This window comes from Poeciliopsis prolifica, unplaced genomic scaffold (genome assembly GCF_027474105.1).
Source record: "Poeciliopsis prolifica strain line A6 unplaced genomic scaffold, Auburn_PproV2 SCAFFOLD002, whole genome shotgun sequence".
Taxonomy (NCBI): domain Eukaryota; kingdom Metazoa; phylum Chordata; class Actinopteri; order Cyprinodontiformes; family Poeciliidae; genus Poeciliopsis; species Poeciliopsis prolifica.
Window position 1 is genome coordinate 2,646,911 of NW_026562377.1, and position 22,760 is coordinate 2,669,670.

The 22,760-nt window shown below is 40.8% G+C and overlaps 2 protein-coding genes across 3 annotated transcripts in view; both read left to right on the forward strand.

Moving 5' to 3' along the window:
* LOC129369501 (fibronectin) overlaps positions 1-217 on the forward strand; it is a 32,407-nt gene extending 32,190 nt beyond the window's left edge. For both annotated transcript variants that reach the window (XM_055044959.1, XM_055044968.1), the window contains one exon: positions 59-217. In XM_055044959.1, the coding sequence (XP_054900934.1) occupies positions 59-204 (146 nt within the window). In that variant the 3' untranslated portion in view covers positions 205-217. The remainder of the gene's footprint in view (positions 1-58) is intronic.
* LOC129369512 (fibronectin-like) lies at positions 217-22,679 on the forward strand. Its single transcript, XM_055044982.1, has 27 exons — positions 217-317; positions 970-1,233; positions 2,168-2,428; positions 2,848-3,108; positions 4,112-4,372; positions 4,904-5,164; positions 5,284-5,544; positions 6,162-6,419; positions 7,318-7,578; positions 7,686-7,735; positions 7,979-8,189; positions 9,239-9,499; positions 10,154-10,414; positions 11,308-11,568; positions 12,090-12,350; positions 12,567-12,824; positions 13,516-13,773; positions 13,948-14,211; positions 15,033-15,293; positions 15,991-16,251; positions 17,199-17,459; positions 18,517-18,774; positions 19,027-19,287; positions 19,362-19,649; positions 20,059-20,295; positions 20,811-20,876; positions 22,038-22,679. The coding sequence occupies exons 2-27, from the start codon at positions 1,002-1,004 to the stop codon at positions 22,319-22,321; spliced, it is 6,318 nt and encodes a 2,105-aa protein (XP_054900957.1). The 5' UTR covers positions 217-317; positions 970-1,001; the 3' UTR covers positions 22,322-22,679.
* The last annotated feature ends 81 nt before the right edge of the window (positions 22,680-22,760 follow it).

The window sequence follows — 22,760 nt, forward strand, 5'->3', positions numbered from 1 at the left end:
ACCGGAAGCATTTTATGTTCTGCAAGGAAAGCTTCATTTCTGATTTCCCTGTTCTCAGTGGCGTGCGTTCCAGAGAACCTCAAAGCCAATCTGATCTGCAGCAGCAATGTGGCGTCCATGTCGTGGGGCTACAGCCGCGGCGGGCAGCTCTACACCGTGACGGCGGTGGGCGCCGGCGGACGTGTCCGAGTGTCGGTCGCCTGATAACCAGTGTGATCTGACGGACCTGCATTGTGGAGAGCTTTACAACGCCACAGTGACCGGCGAGGATGTTCGCTGCAAGAGCAAACCCAGCGACAGCGTAACGATCAAGACTGGTATGACCTCAGAGAATCTGAATTTACTGAAATGTGGGTTTGAATTTAAAGTAATGAAGGAAGTTTGGAAGGACGTAACGTTTTCTGATGTATATGAAGCATGTGAATCGCTTATGATGCACCAGCATCAGGAATTCACAGTATTCTGCTGTGTCATGACCGGTTATGACACTTTTCTGTTTATTTTATTCATATTCAAGCACAAACTATCAGAGATGAAACTGATTGAATCAGTGACAGTATGAACTCAGTGACTGCTTTCTGAATCCATTCAAATATGGATATCAACATGAAGTACTGAATTACTTTGGCTTTATAGTAACCTTTATAAATAAATATTTAGCTAGCGTTTACAATAATACAACATAATAATGACATTGTATTTTTTCCTTTTGAGTGACATGGTTTTAAGCCACTTATCCATTATTATTTATAAATATAACCTTCGGTGAGCTAACGCAGATCTGACGTCATGGCAAATAAACGGTCCCTAACATGCAGTACCTGGTGGGCCAATAGGGGCGCCCATGGACCAACAGTGTGAGAAGGATTGGGGTAGAGTTGTGGTTCTATGGTATAATAGTTCAATGTTTCATGTTTTTTGAGTGTCATCAGCCTTTCTCACCTCTAAACTGTCACGTTTCTCCAACAGTACCATGCACTCCTGAGAATACGTCCTCTGTGATGGACTGTGAGGCCAACTCTCTCATCGTCTCCTGGTCTGAGAGCGCAGGCGCCGACTCCTACACCGCCACGCTGCAGGACAGCTACGGCCGGAGCACAACCTGCCAGGGAACAACCCAGGGATTGTGCAGCGTGAGCGGACTCGGCTGCGGCCAGATCTACCACGTATCTGTGGCCTCCTCTGACGGATTCTGCAACAGCCCGCCCACAGACGTGCTGGACACGCCCTCAGGTAGGAGAGGAGTTACAAATGAAACACAGAGTACTAGAGCTGATCCCCTACAACGTTTCAAAGGCGACCCATTATGCTTCCTTTAACAGGTATGGATATTTTTACAGGCTAAACAAAAGCATGCTCATTACTTTATTTGTATAAAAACAATCTTAGATAATGAAAGATCCTTCCAGAATGAGCTGATATTGGGCTCCGTCACTTTAAGGGTGCTTTCCCACCAGCCCTGCTTAGTCCAGTTTAACTGAACTGCCTGTAAGGTCCGGTTTGTTTGGTGATGTGTGAATTTGAAAGCAAACTCTGATTTGGACCAATATAGATAACTCTGGTCTGCCTAAAGCAGGGCATTCTGGGTAAATACAACCAAAGTAAATGCTTGAGTCCAGTGCTAACAGGAGAAATGGCTCTGTTTGGTCTGTTTACCAAAGACCAAATCATACAACCAATAAAATGTGATGCTACAACAACTCAGTGTTCACACTCAGACATAAAAATGGCTGCCTACAGAACCGCAACTATACAACAGTACATCTTTGAAAAACAAAAGCAGACCCTCCTGCACAACCAGCAAGAATGCAGCAAGTGGTTTCCAGATGGTAGCTTTCCCAGCAGCCATTGCACAGAACTGGAATGTGCTGGAGCTAAGTTTGGGTTGGTAGGTAACGGGGCAGCGCCTGATGATTTGTGCTGTTTCATTCCAGAGGTTTTTGAAACTATTCATCTTCTAGACACCAAAATACATCAATTCATTGCCAAAAAATGGATTAGTAGGTTTTCAGAAGCATCTAGAGTTCCAAATGCAAGTACAAAAACATGAAAACTGTGAATTTTGCATAATAGGTTCCCATTCATTTTTTTCAATATTCACTTTTAAGACTCGGGTAAAAATAAAATCTAAAAACACTGATTGAAATGTCACCTGTGTTCCTCTCAGTGCCGTGTAAACCCAGAAACATCAAGGCGGCGATGGACTGCTACACCAAAACAGCCCAGGTGTCCTGGTTCCCGAGCGACGGTGCTCTGTCCTACCTGGCAGTCGCCTCCACTGCATCGGGCCACAACGTCACCTGCGAGACCAACACCACCTTCTGTGAGCTGGAGGGGCTGCGGTGTGGTCAGAGATACGCTGTGTGGGTGAAATCAGTGGGAGAAAGCTGCAGCAGCAGCGCCAACATGACCGGAGAGCTGCTGACGGGTGAGAAACTAAAACACGTTTAAAATATGAAATTAAAATATTGATTTTTCTAAATTATATAGTGTGAGATTATGCAATAACAGCAAATTTTATGCTTTTATTCTTATTGTTTTATTTTATTCTTGCTTTTATTCAATGAACACAGAGAAAACTGTATTTAATTCTCCTTTACTCTGCAGTCTAGTTTCTATTTTAATCCTAATAAAACAACCCATTTATTTAAAAATTAAGTAACAAATATTGAAATACTGGCGATTTCTCTTAGAGCTCACCTTACAAAAAACACATTTTTGTAAGTAAAACTAAAGTGTTTAAAAAAAAAATCAAAAGTCAGATTTACAGAATTTGTTTTTTCACCATGAAAGAAAAGTTTTAATTGTAATCCCATTTTTACTTGGTGTCCTGATTCTCTGTTACAGAACCATGCATTCCTGAACAGATCACCGGTCTGTACAGCCTGGCCATCGGTCAGGTCGAGTGGGACAAGGCAGCCGGTGCCGATAACTACACCGTGACTGCGGAAACGGACCAAGGCCTCACAGCCACCTGCACCACCAGAGACAACTTCTGCACATTGTACAACATGGACTGCGGCCAGGTGTACAACATCACCGTCACGTCGCACAGCAACGTGTGCAAAGACGTGTCTGTCTCTACAGAACACGTCACTATTGTAACAGGTGAGGATTTGATGCACTTTTGAACTTCTGTGATGCTTGCTTGTGATTAGGAATGTAAAGTTTAGGTGAGCCACTTTAATTATGGTGCTAACTTACACCCTGCAAGAAATAAAAAGGAAGAAATTACCAGGTCTGGCTTCTCGTTTAGTTCACCTAAAATGAGACAAAACTAATTTAGAAGTAACTTTCCAGGAAGACATAGGGCCCAGATTTCAGTTAATCATGTCCTAAAATTCAAGTTCCAGTGGCTGATTATTTCACTTACAACACATTTTTTCCATATTATAAAACAAATAATCTGCCTGTGGACTTTCTACTTTTCAATTAATATTAAGAAAAATCTGTGAATTTTTCAAACTGTTGAGGTTGATGAACAAAAATAGAACTACTATAACCAATAGGGGTCATCTTGTACAATATGTAGTTCATACATGTGGCAGTCATGTTGGATTTGAAGGTGAGCACCAACTGGGTTCCATTTTAGTATTAAAATTTTGGGGGAAAAATTTGTTTTTTCTTGTTTTTTTTTTCCCAAATAGAAACCCAAATATTCCAACTCTGGAATGCAGCTGGAAGGTTTACGCTGCAAAAACACAGTAATTTTGGTCTAGTTTTCAGTGAAAATATCTTATTGCATTTGAAATTAGACTAAACTAACTTTTCAGAAAAATATAGGAGCTTCTTTTGAGAAAATAATTATTGAATATTGATAAAAGTTTTAGTCCTAGTTGGTTGATTATTTAACTTAAGACATTTCCCCCCTGTTATAAGTGAAATAATCTTCTAGTGGAACTGGAACTTTTCATCAGTAAGTAATTATTAACGTAAAACAAACTCTTATATCTTGCCTAAAAGTTACTTGTAAATTAGATTTGTCTTATTTCAAGTGTAATAAGACACTTTACCTAGAAACTAAACCAAAAATACTTGGTAAGTTTTTGTTTTTGCAGTGCAGATAGATAAACATGATCTGCTTCATTCAGTCGTTTCTGTCCCTTTCCAGAGCCGTGTCCACCCAAAAACGTGGAGACCAACGTGAACTGCCAGGAGGAGCTGGGGACTGTGTCATGGGAGGCCAGCTGGGGCTCCGTGGGCTACAAGGTTCAGCTCGCCGGGCGTGACGGCCATTCGCTAACCTGCCTCACAAACACCACGTTCTGCGACATCAAAGACCTGCACTGTGGGGTCGTCTACTACACCAACGTCATTGCCATTGGGGAGAACCGCAACAGCAGCAAGTCCACCACTGTGCTCCTCACTGCAGGTACTACGTTGTGGCAGTACTGTGATAAAGTACGAACAGGGATGAAATAATGCCTGGTGTAACAGGATCCAGTACAATCCTGCTTTTATTGGTGTGGCATGATGTATCAACAATAAAAAACTATTATGCTTCCTTGAACAGGTTAGGATCGGTCTATGGTCTACACAAAACATGTTCATTAGAGTTTTTATTTTTACACAAAATCATTCTAAGTTCTGCCTATTTTGAGCTCAGAATGAGATGTTTTAGAGTCTCTTTGAAAAGCAGAAATTGAGCCTGCTGCACAACCAACAAGAATGCAGCAAGTGGTTTTTAAATGAACCAATGAACCAACATCCATTGTACAGCACATACTCCAGTAAAAGCAGCTGACCAAGTGTGCTGGAGGTGCTTGAAGTTTAGCCCTTCCAAAAAAAGCACCACTTTTCTAAAATATTACAGTGTTTTATTCAAAATCATTAGCATTTTTAAATTCAAGAGTTAAACAAAACCAAATGACACAAATCCTGCTTGGCCTCCTCCTGTCTGCAGCTCCCTGTACGGCCGGCGATGTGGCGGCTAGCTATGACTGCCACAACAACACAGCAGAAGTCTCTTGGAGCTACAGCGCGGGCGCCAGCTCCTACCGGGTGACTGCTGTGTCGCCAAACGGGCACCGGACCTCCTGTGAGACGGATGAGCTCCAGTGTGAACTGTTGGAGCTGGAGTGCAGTCAGACGTACAACGTCACCCTCACAACCATCAGCGACCAATGCCAGACTGAGACGCACACCGACGTTTACTTCAGCACAAGTAAGTCAAGCGTTTAGGTCTTAACAGTGAGCCATGTGGAACTCCACATTTAATATCTTTTAGCTCTGACATTTTGTCATCAAACAGTTTAAATTGTCAACATTTCGACTGATTTCCAGGCCCCTGTAAGCCGCTGCGTGTCGGAGTGGACCTCCGGTGTGGGACGAGTACAGCCGACATGTTCTGGGACGAAGACGACTATGTGGAGCTCTTTATGGCCACTGCCACCAGCAGCGCGGGATTAACCCTGCAGTGCAACTCCACCAACTCCACCTGCCAGTTCCCGGGTCTGGACTGTGGAGAGAAATATGTGTTTTCTGTCACTGCGTACAGCAGCATGTGCTACAGCAAAGAGGGCGACTCTGTGGAGATCCAGACAGGTAGGAGAGTTTTTGTTTTAATGTTAATCAGTCATCTAAATTATTTCTGCTTTAATATTTCTACATATTATGTTCTTACTTAAAGGTGGGTGATATATCTGAAAAAATGTATCATAAGTGTTTCATATCATTCTTTATTGCTAATTATTGATTAGTGTTCAGTTTTAAAATTCTTAAATCTTCCCAAACTGGTGGCAGGACGTTTCCTAGTCTATCCACATTTTTCACTCCATGCTTGTTGTTTTTAAGCATTTATGAGAAGCAGTGGCGAAACCTTTTCTGTGCAAGTTACTCGACAGGTTGTTGCTAGGTAACCAAAAAGCGAGTGAGTCAGTTGCTAGGTAACCAAAGAGCGGGTCAGTCAGTTGCTAGGTAACCAAAGAGCGGGTCAGTCAGTTGCTAGGTAACCAAAGAGCGGGTCAGTCAGTTGCTAGGTAACCAAAGAGCGGGTGAGTCAGTTGATTCCACCAACTTTGCTTGGTTAGCTGTAAGAGGCTGAGCAGCTGAGGCTCTTCCTCTGCCTACATCTCCCAGAATGCTGTGCGGTTCTGGATCAGAGTTTGGTTATTTATTCCTGATTGCTGTGAGGTAATTATCTTTTTCTCTTCTTCTTCCAGAACCTTGCCAGCCGGTTGGGCTGTCGGTCGGCGGCTCGTGCCATAATGAGACGGTTATGGTGAGCTGGGATGAGGCTCCCGGGGCAGCAGTGTACGTAGTCACAGCCGCTGGACATCTGGGTTACGCTTCTACTTTCCAAGTCAACGAAACGTGGATAGAAACCGATCTGCCCTGCGGACAGCTGTTCACTTTCACCGTAAAGGCACAAGATGATCGATGTGAGAGCGCCGTGAGCGAGTCTGAACAATACAAAACAGGTACGCCTCATTTCTGTAGTCTTTCTTTATGACATGGAGCTGAAAATACACTGAAGCTAATATTATTGGTCTAGTTTTTGGTGCAAATATCTTAGTACACCTGAAATAAGACAAAACTAAATTGCAAGAAAGAGGAGCTTGTTTTCAGTCAATAATTCATTAATATTCATCAAACAACATTTGTTTCACTTTCAGATTATTTCTCTTAAAACATTTTTCTCATGTTGTATGTAAAATAATCTACCAATGAAACTCCAACTTTTTCATCAATAGTAATGAATTATTGACTTAAAACAAGCCTCCATACAAAATAAACAGATTTTTTGTCTTAAATGCAAAATGTTGACATTTTTGCACAGTTTTGGTTTATTTACTGCCCTGAATGTTTTCTGACTTTGCATACTCCATTTAGCGATTTATCGATTACAACATTAGTTGACGTTTTTTTCAGTAATCAATTAATCATGATTAATCAATTAATCATTGGGAGTCCACAAGAATGAATAAGAATATGTTCTTGTCGATGGCCATCAAAAAACAAAGAAATTACCAACAGCCCAGAGTCTCAATTTTTCCTTTTGAGTAAAACATTTTTACATTCAGAGGAGTTTTTGTCTGAATATTTTTTGTACAGTTTTGGCATAATTACCGCTTTGACTATAATCTTTCAACAAAATCCCTTTTCTCATGTTGTACACTCCATTTAACTATTACTAAATTAGTTGACAATTGTTTCAACAGCTGATTAATCATGATTCACTCGATTAATTGATTATTAAATTAGTTGAAAATTACTTCAGTCATCGATTAATCACATTTAATTTGATGAACTGCTTCCACTCTAATGACCTGTCCTAAGTTTGGAGCAGTGATGTGAACGTTTGCATCTCTCCGTCAGGTCCCTGCACCCCCGAGGCCCTGCGGAGCTACACGCGCTGCGAGGACAGCCTCGGCGCCGTCAGCTGGACCATGTTCGCAGACGCAGAGTCGTACTTGGCTGTGGCGGTGGGGGAGGACGGCCACATCCACCAGTGCGCCTCAAACACCACCAGCTGCAAGTGGGACGACCTGCACTGCGGCGAAATTTACACCGTCAGCGTCGTCGCGCTCGACTACCATTGCACCAGCATGCAGAGCAACAGCACGACTATCCGGATGGGTAAATACTGTTTTAAACTGTGCAACTTAAAAACTTATAGAATAAAATTTACTGTGTTTTTGTGCCAGTTCATTTATAAATTTCAAACTTCCTCCTTCTTTTTTCAGCACCTTGCGTACCTCAAGATTTGAAATCATCCATTAACTGCTCTACAAAGGTGACTGATGTTTGATTGGCTGTAAATCAGACAGTGGGGCATGAGGGCATGAGAAAATAAAAAAAAAAAAAAGCATGAGAATAAAGTCAAAGTACTGGGAGAATAAAGTTGTCAAATTACAACTTTATTCATCTAACATGACTTTAGTCTTGTAATTTGATGACTTTGTTTTCATAATTTTCTTAAAATGGCCCTCCTGGTTTCTCATCAGGCGAAACTGACACTTATTTTCATCATCTCCAGGTTGGATCACTGACCTGGAATGCCAGTGAAACCGCTGAGTTTTACATCGTGACAGCAGAGACCAACAGCGGCCACAAAGTGCAGCTGAGCACCAACGACACCTGGACGTTCATTTCTGAGTTCCTGTGCGGTCAGGAGTACTTCCTGTCTGTCCAGGCGGCAGACTCTTTCTGCACCAGTCGCCCCAGCCGGCCTTCAAAACTGTTTTCAGGTAGATTTTTATGAAAACCTTCTATTTTTTGTAGAAACTGAATTCCAAAACCCACCAAAGATAAAACAAAAAACATAATCGGATTTACACCGTGTTCCAAATTATTATGCAAACTGGATTTAAGGGTCATAAAGATAACATTTTTTGTTGTGCTATTAAATGTATAGACGGTATTGTGTGTCAGGGCTCTTGAATCACAATAATGAATTTCAGAGAGCTGGTTGGTTAGTTTGTCTGGTGAACTCAAGTGAAGGAAATTTACTTAAGAAGGATGTTCCACATTATTAAACAGGCCAGTAAGGGAAAGCGGAAGGATCTCTGCTGACAAGAATCATCAGATAGTGTAGTTCTGTATGAGTTTGTGTAGATAAAGGCATAATGAGGAAGATTTCTGTTAGACAAATTCAAAAGAGCAGCTGTTAAAATACCCCTTCAAAGCAGCAAACGGTTATTTGAAGCTGCTGGAGCCTCAAGCCGAACACAAAGCTTCATATCAAAACAGACTTGTTTACTGATGACTGCTGTGCAAGCCGATGCTATACCACTGGAGAAGTTTTGGGAAGAATATATTTGCAGATTTAGGTGATTTTATCTTAAATTCAAATACATATTGCATTAATGATATATATCAGACAGTTTTGGTTTAAATTTCTGCTCTTAAAAGCTCAATTTCTCATCAATTAATGATTAATTGATTACTAAATTAGATGATGATTATTTCAATAATCGATTGATCATGATTAATCGTTTAAGCCTCTGATTCTTAGCTTATTTAAAAACCTATAAATTCTAAAATACTAAAAGTTGGTTTGTTTCTCTGAGGGTCAAAATGGGTCCCAAAAAGTTATAATTTAATGATTTAGAGAAAAAAAATGGACTTTGGGTTTTCTGTTTGGTTTTAGTGATTATGCTACAGTAGTTGAGTCTTAAGGCTTTTTATTTACCTTTACCAAATGTGATGATGGGTTGTATTGACCTTTTCTTCTTATTTGCTTCATCTGATAACAAATCTTAAATCTCTACTCTTCATATTATGTGCCCGGCTGCAGAGCCCTGCCCACCCACCGCAGTGCACAGCGTCTTGAACTGCCTGTCGAACATCGCTCTGCTGTCGTGGAGCGGCTCGGCGGGGGCGGAGTTCTACACCGCCACGGTGATGCCAGAAGACGGCCAGCCGATGAGCTGCGCGTCTGAAAACGAGCAGTGCGCCATTCCCAACATCCCGTGTGGGAAGCACAACCTGGTGACGGTTGTCGGTTCCAACGGGATCTGTGATTCTGACCCCAGCATGTCTGACATACTGCAGTCGGGTGAGTTGGAAGACATTTAAATGCCTCTTTGATTCTTTTCTTATTCCAAAAATTGCCAAAAAGAAGCTAATTTCTCTCATGTTTTTCCACTTGCACACTATATCACAGAGGACATAAGATGCTATGCTTCCTTCAACAGGTTAGGAATGTCTATGATCTAAAACGTATGCAGTACATTTTTCCCTCAAAATAATTCTTATTTAATGAGAGTCGAGTCGGATCAGTTCTTGGGTCGCTGAGTGACGGGCCAAGATCCGCTGGGCTCGCTAACTTGTAATGTTGCATTTGGAAAGTTTTTGAAACAGCTAATTTTCCAGACACCAGAAAACATTGAACTTATGACCAGCTAACAAGTTTGGGTGTTTTTAGAAGCAGCAGAGACCAAAATCGAAGTAGAAAAACAGGAAAAATGTGAATAATCTTTAAGTAAATGTAATTAAAAATCAGCTCTGTTCAATTCACCAAATGAACATTTAAAGATATGCAAGTACAAAATCAGGCAAAACATGAATTTTGGACACTAGGTGCCCTTTAAAGCAAGTCAGCTTTATTTGGGAGAAAATATGAATTCAATACATTAAAAATCTGTGCAAGTAGATGTTTTCTGTTAAAGGCTGACCAGGTCATCTGTGTCTCCTGTGTTTCCCCCCCCAGTCCCTTGTGTTCCCACTGACGTGCGAGTGACGATCAACTGCTCCACAAACGAGGCGGTCGCGTCCTGGAGTGCCAGTGATGGCGCTCTGTCTTACAGAGTGATTGCAGTGAGCACACGGGGAGCCGAGTCCAACTGCGGAACAGAAGAAACAAAGTGTGCGCTGACCAACCTGATCTGCGGACAGCGGTACCACGTCCAGGTGGTGGCGCAGGACAACATCTGCTCCAGCTTACCGAGCCCAGCTGTCGTGTTTGAATCAGGTAAACATTCAGGATTTATATGAATCGCCTTTTCAAAAAATAAAGCCGTGAATAAAATTTGTGAAGTTACACAGTCAAAACTGTGTAATTTAGTTTGTCATGACAAAAAAACACGGGATTTCATTTTTAAAGTGATATTTTTACTCGTTTGCTCATTTATTTATAAATATAAGTTTCAAGCATAATGTTTAATTTGCAGGCTAAATATTTAGTTTGTAAACTAAACATTTATTTATAAGTTATCAATCTAACTAATATCTAGCTAATATGCTAAAGAGCTAGTTTGGAGCTGAATATTTACTTAGCAATATAAATGTTTAATTAGCAAATTAAATATTTAGCTCCAATATTAAGCTATGAGCTAGCTAAACATTTAGTTTATCAACTAAATATTTAACTCCAAACAGTTTAGCTAGCAAGCTAAACATGGTTGCTTTGTAGTTAACTTGGTAAACAAAGATCCAATCGCACCAGCAGAAAAATAAATTTGATTTACAAACTAAATTTCTGAACAAATATTAAACCATGAGACAGACAAATATTTAATTTACCAATTAAAAATGTAGCTGGCGCATTGCAGAATATTTAGCTAGTGTGCAAATTCACCTACCTATCAAAATAAAAGTTGGATTTTGTGAATTTATTTGGAGATAAATTTAATTTGGAGCTTAATATTTATCCAGCAAGCTAAATAATTAATTTACAAACTAAATTTTTAATTACAAATAATTCCAAACCAAATTTGGAATTACCTGGCAACCTCAGAACCAAATATAAAGCTATGAGTTAGCTTACCTAAATTATCACTGCTAATTTTTGACTGTGTAACTTTACAAATGCTGCCCCATTGTGGCTAAATAACACATGAAATGTATCTATGTTACGTCTCTCAGTTCCCTGCACGCCCAGCATTGGCTCTGTGATTTTGGACTGCTACACCAACTCTGCGCTCCTGGACTGGATGTATTCTGAGGGCGCCTTGAGCTACACGTCCACTGCCCGGTCCTCTGGCGGCCATGTTTCCAGCTGCACCACCAGCCAAACCAACTGTGAGCTGGAGAACCTGCAGTGCGGCCAGACATATGAGGTGGCAACTGTGGCGTCAAACGATCAGTGCAGCAGCCCACCCAGCGCCACGGTGCATCTGGAGTCAGGTAACCGCTCAAAAAGAAGATAAAAACCTTAAAATCAGAGTGAAACTGTTGCTTTATAGCTTGATTTGCTCAAATAGATTTAAATTTTGTTGAATTACTTAAAAGCTGCCAAAAACAATTTATGGGATTTGTACCGCAAAATATCGAGATTAAATACTACCTCCTTACTGTCCACTTCTAAAGACATTTAATTATCCTTTTCAAATTTATTGATATTTATTCAATGAACAAACTGTGGAGAAAATAATAAAACTAACAATCCCAACAAAACATAATTAACTGGAATTTATTATGATGCTAATTCAAAATTATAATTACAAATTTATTATGTGGTGAACAATAAGTTGAAATAAATTACTAAAATTCCTACAAATGGATCACATGTTTATTTTCATCCACATTAAATCCGCCTGGCATCCATTTTTATTTTCCTGCTGTCCCTCGTCAATCACAAGTTTAAGAGTAGGAAGAAATTAGGCGCCTGTTCATCGGTGATCCTTCATTTTATCCTTTTCTCCCAGTGCCCTGTCCGCCTGAAGACGTTGTGACCAGTCTGGACTGCGATAGCAACGTGGCTCTGGTGGAGTGGCAGGCCAGCAGCGGCGCAGACTCCTACATCGTCCAAGCTTTCGGCATGCAGGAACACGAGACCAACTGCACCACAGACTCCCAGTCCTGCATCCTGCCCGACCTCATGTGCGGCTTCACCTACAACGTCAGCGTCATCGCCGTTAGCGGCGCCTGCAACGTGTCGCAGAGCGAAGTGCAGCAGCTCAACGCAAGTAAGAAAATGCTTTTGGTTTAAAATTTTAATTAAAAAATTGGGACAAAAAATGTTGATGTAATTAGGAATGCGAGTTTCAATAGGCCTGTCACAGTGACAAATTATGCCGGACGATAAATATTATTAAAATTGTTTTAATTTATAATTAAAATCACTAATAAACCATTGGCTGTGAGTCGTAAGTCGGTTAATTGTTTGCTGATGCATTGTGCAGTTCCCTGTGTGCCTGCGCTGGTGGAGGCCCGAGTCATGTGCGAGTCCGGCGGCATCATGGTCTCCTGGGAACAGAGCAAAGGCGCCTCGTCGTACGCCGCGGTGGCGCACGGCGGCGGCTTCAGCTCAACATGCAACAGCTCCTCCACCACGTGTCTGCTGGAAGACGTCCTGTGTGGCCAGAACTACTCCATCACCGTCATCGCATCGGACGACAAGTGCAGCAGCGCCGAGAGCTCAGCCGTGGAGATCGACACAGGTTCAGACACCATTCGGGTTTAATTTAGCCGTTAACGCAGCGTTTCTCAAACTTATTCAGGCCGAGGAACAATTCACCAATTTACTGAACATTCCCAGGCCAACTAACCTGAAATAACACATCTTAATAAGTACAACCTGACATGAAAATATTAGTGTCTTAACTCTCTAATTATTGTTTCCATTGTTCATCATCAGTTGTCTTTATTGTGTTTATTTGCCTATTACATCATTTTTAATTAATTTAAAAAAATAATAGCTGTTGACGTGTTAGCAGAGCGTAATAAGCAAGCAAAGTCTTAAAAAACAAAGAACACTTTTCACCAACTGAGACTTGTTCACATTACAGAGCCGTTCAAAAGAATCACATCATTTGTGAACGATGTCAACTCTGCAGGTTTGACTTCCTCTGATCATTTCTGGTGTTGTTTTATTTCCACCAGTATCTTCAGCCTTTCTTTTGAGTGAGCCAGTTTTAAGCCTCTTCTCCATTATTATTTTTAATCCAGTCCTGTGCTAAGCTAGCTGTAGCATCACACTTTAAGTTGACTTAATAGTAAATAAATGGTTGTTTACATGCAATACCTTACGGACCACTAGAGGGCGCCTGCAGACCACAGTTTGAGAAACTCTGCTTTAATGTTTTGATTCATGTTGTGTTGACCATTTCCTCCCTTTGTGTCGGGTTGCAGCACCGTGTGTGCCGCAGGAAGTGACGGCGGAGATGTTGTGCGGCAACAACACCGGCGTGGTATCATGGGCAGAAGACGACGGCGTCGATTCGTACCACGTTGAAGCTTTGGGGCCCGACGGTCACAAAATATTCTGTGATAGCGTTGAAAACAGCTGTGAGCTTCCCAGCATGCATTGTGGCCAGAGCTACAACCTGACATTGACGGCGCAAGATGGACGCTGCGACAACAGCAACGCCTACCTCGACCTAAAGTCTGGTAGGAATAATTTTACATATTCTCTAAAGCTTTATATTACTGGTTATCATGGTGACGGGGAGGAATTGCATATCGGAGTTGACTACAATGGCCATTATTGGAAAAACATTTGTTTATTTTTCTTTGCACAGATTTTCAACTTTTTGAGTTTTTTGTGTTTCTTCTCTCTGCCAGTTCCTTGCAAGCCCACGAACGTCGGCGCTTCCCTCCGCTGCCACTCGAACTCGGCTGCTGTGACCTGGGAGCGGGCCAGCGGCGCGCTCTCTTATGTTGCGGTCGGCGTTACTGCAGACGGGAGACACAGGGCCGAGTGCAACAACACGATGACCTACTGCGACCTGAGCGACCTGCGGTGTGGACAGACCTACAGCGTCAGCGTGTTCGGCCGGGACGAGTCCTGCTCCGGCGTGGAGAGCAACAAGACTCACGTACGAACAGGTAGGCGCTGAAGGTCGCTAGCTAAGAAGCTAAACTTTATGAATACATCTGTGTTGTGAGTTAATCAGCTCCACATCTACCTGCTTCGCTTAGAATAACTTGGAAATGAGGTTTGATGATGTCATCATGATGCTTAAAACAGATCAATGTGTGGATGAACAGAAATGATCTAGAGTTATAGATCTAGAGTCAACGCACAGCTTCAGTTATTACAGCTGGAAACTAAAGACCAGGCTGACCTCTGACCTGAACCTTCAGAGCCACATACAGACACTTACAAAGTCGGCCTCCTGTCAGGGGAAGAACATTTCCATGTCTCAGTAAGATCTATAGAAACTCATCCAGGTAATATAATAATAATATAATAAAGTAAAATAATGAAAGAACATGTTCTCAAAGATCAATAAACTTTAAACTCCAATGAACATTTAACTGGAAGACGGAAAGACACTTAAATACCTAAAATAAATATACAGAAACAACAACTAAAATAAATTCTGATGTCTCTGTAAACAAAGTCTTCCTTCATAAAAAGGGCAAGTCGAGATCAAAACTCCAGGCTGAAGACTTTTATCATCCAGATTTTGGTAGAAAGAGAGAGAAGGAAAAATGTGGATGTTATTGAGCTTGTTTCAATTTATCGTGTGATTAATTTATTGCTTTTTGTAACAGGCCTACCACTGTTTATAAGTCCCTGAACACCTTAGCACCAAAATACATTAAAGACCTGCTGTTAGAGTTCCCTTTGATTCACAATAATTTGGTTGATATTTGACCAAATGTGATGTTAACGGATGTAAATCACTTTGCCTCTGTCTCAGCTCCATGTCCGCCTCAGAACGTGACAGTCGATGCTGCATGTGTTGAAAAGGCGATGGTCGTCTCCTGGGCTCCCAACCCGGACGCCCAGCACTTCCATGTAGCCGTAGTGAGCAGCACCGGCGCCAGGCTGTACTGTAACTCCAGCACCACCTCCTGCACCATCAGGGACCTGCCCTGCGGGCAGCACTACAACGTCACAGCGATCTCCGTTAGAGACGCCTGTGAGAGCAAACCGAGCGCTGTGGTGGCCACCAGTTCAGGTAAATATCGGCTCATCGTTGCTTCAGGAATGGAAACGACCTGAGGCCTTTCTGTCTAACAGAGTAAAAATAAATTCTGTTATAATCTACTTTTTCAAAATGATAACGACTGGGGTTGCAAAAAACAATTAATTTAAATTATTCTATTGATTATTCTGACAGTGAATCAGATAATCTGGCAGCTTCTAGAGATTTTTCACGAAGCTTCATCAGCCTTTTTCATTCTATAAATACATTAAATACAAGTAATTAAGTATTTAATTACTAGTAATTAAATACTTGTAATTACTTGTGTGATTACATTTAGTAATCACACAAGTAATTACTACTTGTAATTAGTATTTGACAATTAATCGTTGATGATTATTTCAACAATCGATTAATCATGATTAATCGACTCAGTCCTAATAATGACATTCGATGGCGTTTCATTTTTATTCTGATTAATTAAGAGTTGAAACTTTGCATCTGTAAGCACTTTATATTGTCTTGTTGCTGAAAATGTGCTACATAAATAAAATCACCTTTTTCCTTTACCTGTACCAACTGGTCAGGTGTAATGCCCATCACATTTTTCCATCAAAATAAGAAAAATATTTGGCTAATGCAACTCCTGTGTTCATATATTATAAAGAACTTTCTGCTGGATAAAAAGTGAATGCAAAGTAACATTCCTGTCGTGTTTGATGCGCGACAGCTCCATGTGTTCCCACGAAGCCTAACGGCCACCTGGACTGCGTGTCGAACTCAGCCTGGGTGTCCTGGACCCCCTCTGACGGCGCCAGCAGCTACTATGTTCTGGCCGCGGCGGCCAGCGGCCAGAACTCCAGCTGCACCTCCTCGTCCTCCCTGTGTGAAGTTGCAGATCTGAAATGTGGGACTCTATACACCTTCCATGTCACGGCAGTCAACAAGCACTGCAGCAGTAATCACAGCAGCACGTTTGAGATCGAGACAGGTATTCACTCAGGCCTTTTTGGTTTAGCTGATCTTTGGTTTTCGGCAACCTGAGGCTTCTTCAGACTTTCCACCAGCTGTATTTCCTTTTCAAATTTACGTAAAACTTTGTCAATATTCTGTGAAATCAAAAAACGCAATTAAAATCACATGTGGATAAGTTTGTTCACACAAAAAGGGATTATAAAAACACCGTCTACCAACCACTTTTTGTCATTTCTATCAGTAGTAACATCCAATTGTTGATCATGTGGCTCTTGTGATACGACAATAAGTGTTTCCATCAGTTTAGAAAATACACAAATTTTGATATTGCCTAAAAAACACTTAATTGTATCACTAAAAACATTGAATTGAAAAGAATTATTTTTTCCTTCTTTTTTTCAAAATTATCCATTGATCACATTTTTATAATTCCACAAACACAATTATACGGACAATAGAAATGTAGCCACTGGTTACAAAAGTGCACAAAATGTAGTCAATATTTCGCTAATGGTAAAAAAACAAAAAAACAACCCAATATTGCGATTGCATGTTTCCATAAAATAAGAAACAGTTAAAATCACATATGAAAAAGTTTGTTCATGCAATAAGTCATAAAAAATCATGCAGCGCCATCATCGTCCTACCACTTCCTGTTGTCATCTTTGTCGTTTCTGTTAGTAGTAACATCCTGCTGTTGATCACATCATGATGCGAAAGAAAATGTTTCCATTACAGATTTTCAAAATAAACCAAAAAACTTAATTTCTTCCTACTCTTTATTTCACGTTTTCATTAAGCAATTTTATTTTTGTAATTACAATTTTCACAATTATATAATCAATGGAAATGCAACAACTTGCTGTAGACATAAGAAGACATTGCAGAATTTCCCATGTTTTGTTTCACAGAAATGATTGAATCGACGCCAACATTTGTTTCTGTTTATTTCCGTTCCTTTAGGTCCTTGCGCTCTAGAGAGCGTCAGTGCAACAGCTGCATGCAACAGCGACACCATCCTGGTTGAATGGAAGCAAACGCTGGACTCGCCGCTCTACCTGGTCACTGCTGAAGCCGAAGATAAATCCGTCATTTCCTGTAACAGCTCGTCAAACCGGTGCGTCCTCCATGATGCCCGGTGCGGCCGACATTACAGCGTCATCGTGTCAGCTTCCTCAGACAAGTGCAGCAGCCTAAGAAGTCCCCCGACGAAGATCAAGACAGGTATTTAAAACAGAATCAGTTCCCCCTTCATGAGTCCTTCGCTTGTTGTTGTTTACGTCTGGAAACTTTTGCGAATGCGCAAAACACTGGAGAGCAAAAAGACAATATTTTTTACTTGCCATCGATAATCACGCTGCTGCGACAGAACGACTCTGTTAACAAGATAAAACCTGGGCGTGCTGTGGTGGCGCAGGGTTTAGCGCGCCCCACGTTTGGAGGCCTCAGTCCTCGACGCAGACGTCGCGGGTTCGACTCCTGGTCCCGGCGACCTTTACCGCATGTCTTCCCCCCTCTCCTCGCCCTCTTTCCTGTCTGCCTACTGTCGAAAATATAAGCCACTAGCGCCGCAAAAACTCTTTGGAGAAAAATATTATTAAAAAACAAAATGAAATCTGGAGCTGTAGGTATTATTAACTTAGTGCTTTGTGCCACAGCAAAGGGAAAATAAACGCAGAAAACTGTTGAACAACTCAAAAACACTTTTTTCCTTGCTGTTTAGTGACCTAAGCTACACACAGCTTGGGTGACAAGTTGTCATAGAAACTGACAACAACGACACTTAGTTTCAGGTTTCAAATTCAAAAAACACTCAAATATTTCCCACACAAAGAACAAAACATTCAGAACATTACAGTCTTATGTTTTCAGGTTTGTTAATAAGTGATCGCTGTGGTAGAATAGCTACCGCTGCTATTAGCTAAGCTAACACTGTGGTGGTTGATTAGCTCATTTAAACACCTGCCTTCCTGATGATCTGTCAGAGTTGGTTGGGTTTTTTTTTTTTGTTTTTTTATAATATTTTAACTGAACCAAAACACCAAATTCCACAACACATCTACATGTTAAGGTTTTCATGGTCAAGCTAGCATAACTGAACTCTCCCTCTCTATTTTCTTCCTAATTAAAACTTTTTATATGTCAGACGTACATTAAAGATTTAGCGCGTTATATTGATGGTAGTTGTCGTTAGCCACCAGCAATTTCCCCTGTAGCAGGGAGCTGGTGGGTGATCTTCTGCTTGTCCACCTTTGGGATGTTTAATCTGTTTCTCCTTTAGCTCCCTGCGTGCCGAGCAATGTGACAGTGGTGCCGCAGTGCGAGGACAGAGGGGCCGTGGTTTCCTGGGAAAAATCGTTGGTGGCCACATCGTACCGGCTGACGGCCAGAGGACAAGATGGCCACGTTGTGACCTGCAACAACACGGCCAACAACTGCTCCCTGTCTGCCCTGCACTGTGGCCAGGCGTACGACGTGAGCATCACCGCCGTGGGAGAAAACTGCACCAGTTACCCCAGCAACAACACCTTCAGAACAGGTACAACTGGGGCAGAAACGATTAATCGTTTATGAGATAATCGTCAAATAGTTTAATAACTCATTAATCTTCAACTGGAGTGTACAGACTGAAGAAGAAAGTGAATAATTTCTGGAAAAACAAAATGTTTTTATTGAAAACTATATTAAATAAAAGGAGTATATTTTGTATTTAAGATAAAATAATTGTGACTGGGAAACGTCACCGCCACCGAATTCACTCTCTGACTTCCTTTATCTTTTATTTCTTTAGTGCCTTGCGCTCCCTCTAATCTCGCCGTGAGTATCGACTGTCAGACCAACCGCGCCCAGCTGTCTTGGGCTCACACCGACGGCGCTGTGGAGTATTTCAGCCGCGCGTCGTCTGCGTCTGGCGAAGCCTTTTACTGCGGCAGCAGCAACACGTCCTGCACACTGAAAACCCTGCAGTGTGGCAACAACTACAACTTCACCGTTAAAGCCTTCGATGGGGCCTGCAACAGCTCGGAAAGCAAACCTCTGCAGGAAGGAGCAGGTAACAAAGTTCATTTAAAATTAAAATAACATTTCTATTTTTATCGATGTAACTCTCTCTCTCTCTCGTATCAGCTCCATGCCCGCCGTCTCGCCTGAAAGTCCGGATGCAGAGGATCAAACTAAAGTTCTGGGCCATGATTTCCTGGGACAAAGTCAACTGTTCAGGCGTCGAGTATTTGGCTGAAGTGAGAGGCTGGGTCGGAAACGACCCGCTGGCCCTGATGAAAGTCTCCTCCTACTGGCAGCCCAGGCCGTACTTCGAGCTGCCGATGCCTTGCAGCTCGGCTTTCAACGTGACCGTGTTCTCCAGGAACTCTGGAGGCGTCAGCAAGGCGTCCAGAATCTACGCAGGAACCACAGGTAGGTCAGGCTTTACAACGCTACTGGAAAAAACAGGCAGCAGATACTGAACATTCACCACAATGAGTGAAAACATCGCAAAAACAAGAAATATGACGGTGTATTGGGGCAATTGCAGACAGAAAATTAAAACAGGAGTACATTTCTCTCACAAAACTAAGAAAGTTTTAGATTAATTCAAGGAATTTTCTAGAGAAGAAAATACTAATAAATAATGTTATAACCAAGATATCATGACTAGTAATTTATTGGATGATGCTGTTGATGTAAAAATAAGTTTATGCTGATATTCTCTCCTTTGAACATGTAAATATACTTTTATTTTCTCAGAGTATAACTTTATTATTTCATTAAAGGAAAGTTCAGAGCAGTGTATCTCGGTTACCATCGCTGTCCGTTTGTCTCGCAGAGCCTTGCGCGCCGCAGAGGGTTAAATACAGCGGGAACTCGACGTCGGCCATCTTGTCCTGGGACGCGTCGGTGTTGGCCGCCATGTACACGGTCTACAACGTGTCGGGGGGAAGCCGGGTGAAGCTGTGCAACACCACCGGACTCTCCTGCCAGCTGACCAACTTCAACCCGGCTGCCACCGCAGTAACAGCCAGCAATGCTGTCGGGGAAAGCAACCCGAGCCAAAACATAACAGGTCCGACAGAAACGCTAGCAGGAAACAGATCAGACTCTCAACATCTCCAAGTTGGGTTCCTCTGTTTGACAAGAATTAAAGTCCCAGCCAACATTTATTTGGAAAGAGAGCCTTGTATTAAGACGATGTTCAAGGACTATTGAAATTTTTAAATAAAGTACATTTCCGCCAAAAAACTATGAAATCTTTTGAAAAACCATTTAAGTTAGAAAGTTGAACATTTTCTGGAACAAAAATCTCAGAAATGTTCATGTTTCTTCTTAAAATGTTTTGATATTAATAAAAAATTGTTTCAAAAGTGTAAAACTTTTCAAAGAATTTTTTGTTTTTTTTCCATTTTAGAAATGTTCTGAGATTAATTTCAAAATTTGAGTTTTTTGGCAGAAATGTTTTCCTCTTTTTATGTTTCCTGTCTGCAGGTTTGTAATAATACGCCGTTCTACTGTCATGATTTCCTCTTTCCTAAAAAGAAAGTTAAGAAAACGGCTCATAAATAATGAATTTCTGTTCACCAGGTCCAGTGGGAGCGCGCAGGAGACGAGATCTGCAACCCGATCAACTCCATACTGATGAAGAAGAAAGTTAGTGACTTATCGATTATTTACTTAATCTAAACTTTATTCATTTTATCCATCAACTAATGATGACAGTAAGCAGCCATTTTCTTGAAACTTCAGTTTTCTCTTGTATCAAAATGGTTGACTGTCTTTCCATAACATAAAAGACAAAGTTTTTATAAGTCACTTTTATTTTGTGTCACTTGTGTTAAATAATTACTGAATAAATTTGTTTTGTTTGTTTGTTTTGCTTTTTATTTTACATTTTTGAACTTGGACACAAATATAATATGTAAGATGAATAATATGACAGAAGACAAATACTTTGTGCTGTACTTTACATTTTCCTTTGTAAGAAAATTATTTTGGTAATAATTCTACCCAGATTACATATTAAAACCATCCATCTGCATGTATCGGCCAAATTTCTATCATTTTTTAATTCCAACTGGACAAAATCAATCCAAGGGGCACAAATGGCCCGCGAGCCGCACTTTGAACATCCCTAGTTTAAGCAGACATTATTAGTTAATCGATTGAAACCCGTTTTAATCTAATAAACAGATTCCAAAAAACTGTTCTCAAATAAAAGCAGCACTACTTCAATATATTTTGCTCAAGTAAAAATAAAAAGTAGCCATTCAAGAAATTACTCAATAAAGGTAAAAAACGTATTTGATATAAAGTTTTACTCAAGTACTGAATAACTGATCAAAAAATCAATAACTTAGTATTTGAAAACAACCAAAATATAAAGTGGAAATCTTTATTTTTTTAATTTGGAAAATGACAATAATTCAAATAAGCAACAAAATATAACAACATCGGGGAAAAGAAAATTTTCCCAAATCAGTTTTCATCAATAAAAAACAGAAGCTGCAGTTAAGGTTTATTTATTTAAGGTTTATTTTATTTGTTTCTGGTGAATGTTTGGTTCAAACAGGTTTGTTTTTCACTCAGTGGGTAAAAAAAACTAAAATTTTACTCTAGTAAGAGGAGAAACACTTCATGATAAAATTATTATACTTTAGCGTAGTAAAAATACTCCTGAAAGTAATTTTTTTCAAAATGTTACTAGTTATGACCCAACTCTGCTAATACACCATGAATAGATGATCAGTCTCTCTAAGTGGAGTCTAATTACTAGCTTGGATGTTATTTTGAAGCTTCTTTTTGCTCTTTCAGGTCTGGAAACCCCAGAGGTGTTGGCTGTGACGGCGAGCGCCGGGGCTTTGTACGTGAAGTGGAAGACGGTGGACGGAGCCACCAAATACCAGCTTGTCATCGAAGAGGAGCACAACGCGGAGCAGACGACTCTGCTGCCGAGAGTGAGGAACGTAGACGGGGATTGTTACACAGAGACTGGCCTCAAACCCAGGACCAGCTACTGCGTCAGGGTGGCGGCGAAGGACGGCGTCAACCGGAGCAACTTCTCCTGGCCGACCTGCAGGAAAACCGGCGCTTCGTAAAGAAACCAATTACTGTAGAGACTGGATGAAAGAGAGCTTTATTTAGGGTGAAAATGGTTTTTCCACTATGTAGCATCCATCACAGATTTTCTTTTCTGGTTTGTTCTCAAAGTACTTTAGGAAGATAACTGATTGCTTTAATAATCTAAACATGTAGCCATTCATAGCTGTCTAAAAGTGTTGCTCAAGCCATATTTATCAAAAGAATTGTTTATTTTTAAGATAGGTTAATGCTTTTTTTTGGATGATTGTTAACTCTTAAAAACTCAATAAACTTGATAATTTATCAAGAAATATCCTTTAAATGTATATTTTCTTGGTGAGTTAACTGCTCAGATGATGAAATAAAAAGAAATCTATGACATATTGAAACAAATTTGTGAAATTATTTTGTTGGCGAAATGTCTACGGCGTTCCAAGAAAAACCTTTACAAAGCTC

Coding starts and splice junctions, on each gene's coding strand:
- LOC129369512 (XM_055044982.1), top strand. CDS start 1,002: ATGGACTGTGAGGCCAACTCTCTCATCGTCTCCTGGTCTGAGAGCGCA. Junction 8,190..9,238: donor GCCTTCAAAACTGTTTTCAG/GTAGATTTTTAT, acceptor GCCCGGCTGCAG/AGCCCTGCCCACCCACCGCA. Junction 19,288..19,361: donor ACCTCTGCAGGAAGGAGCAG/GTAACAAAGTTC, acceptor CTCTCGTATCAG/CTCCATGCCCGCCGTCTCGC.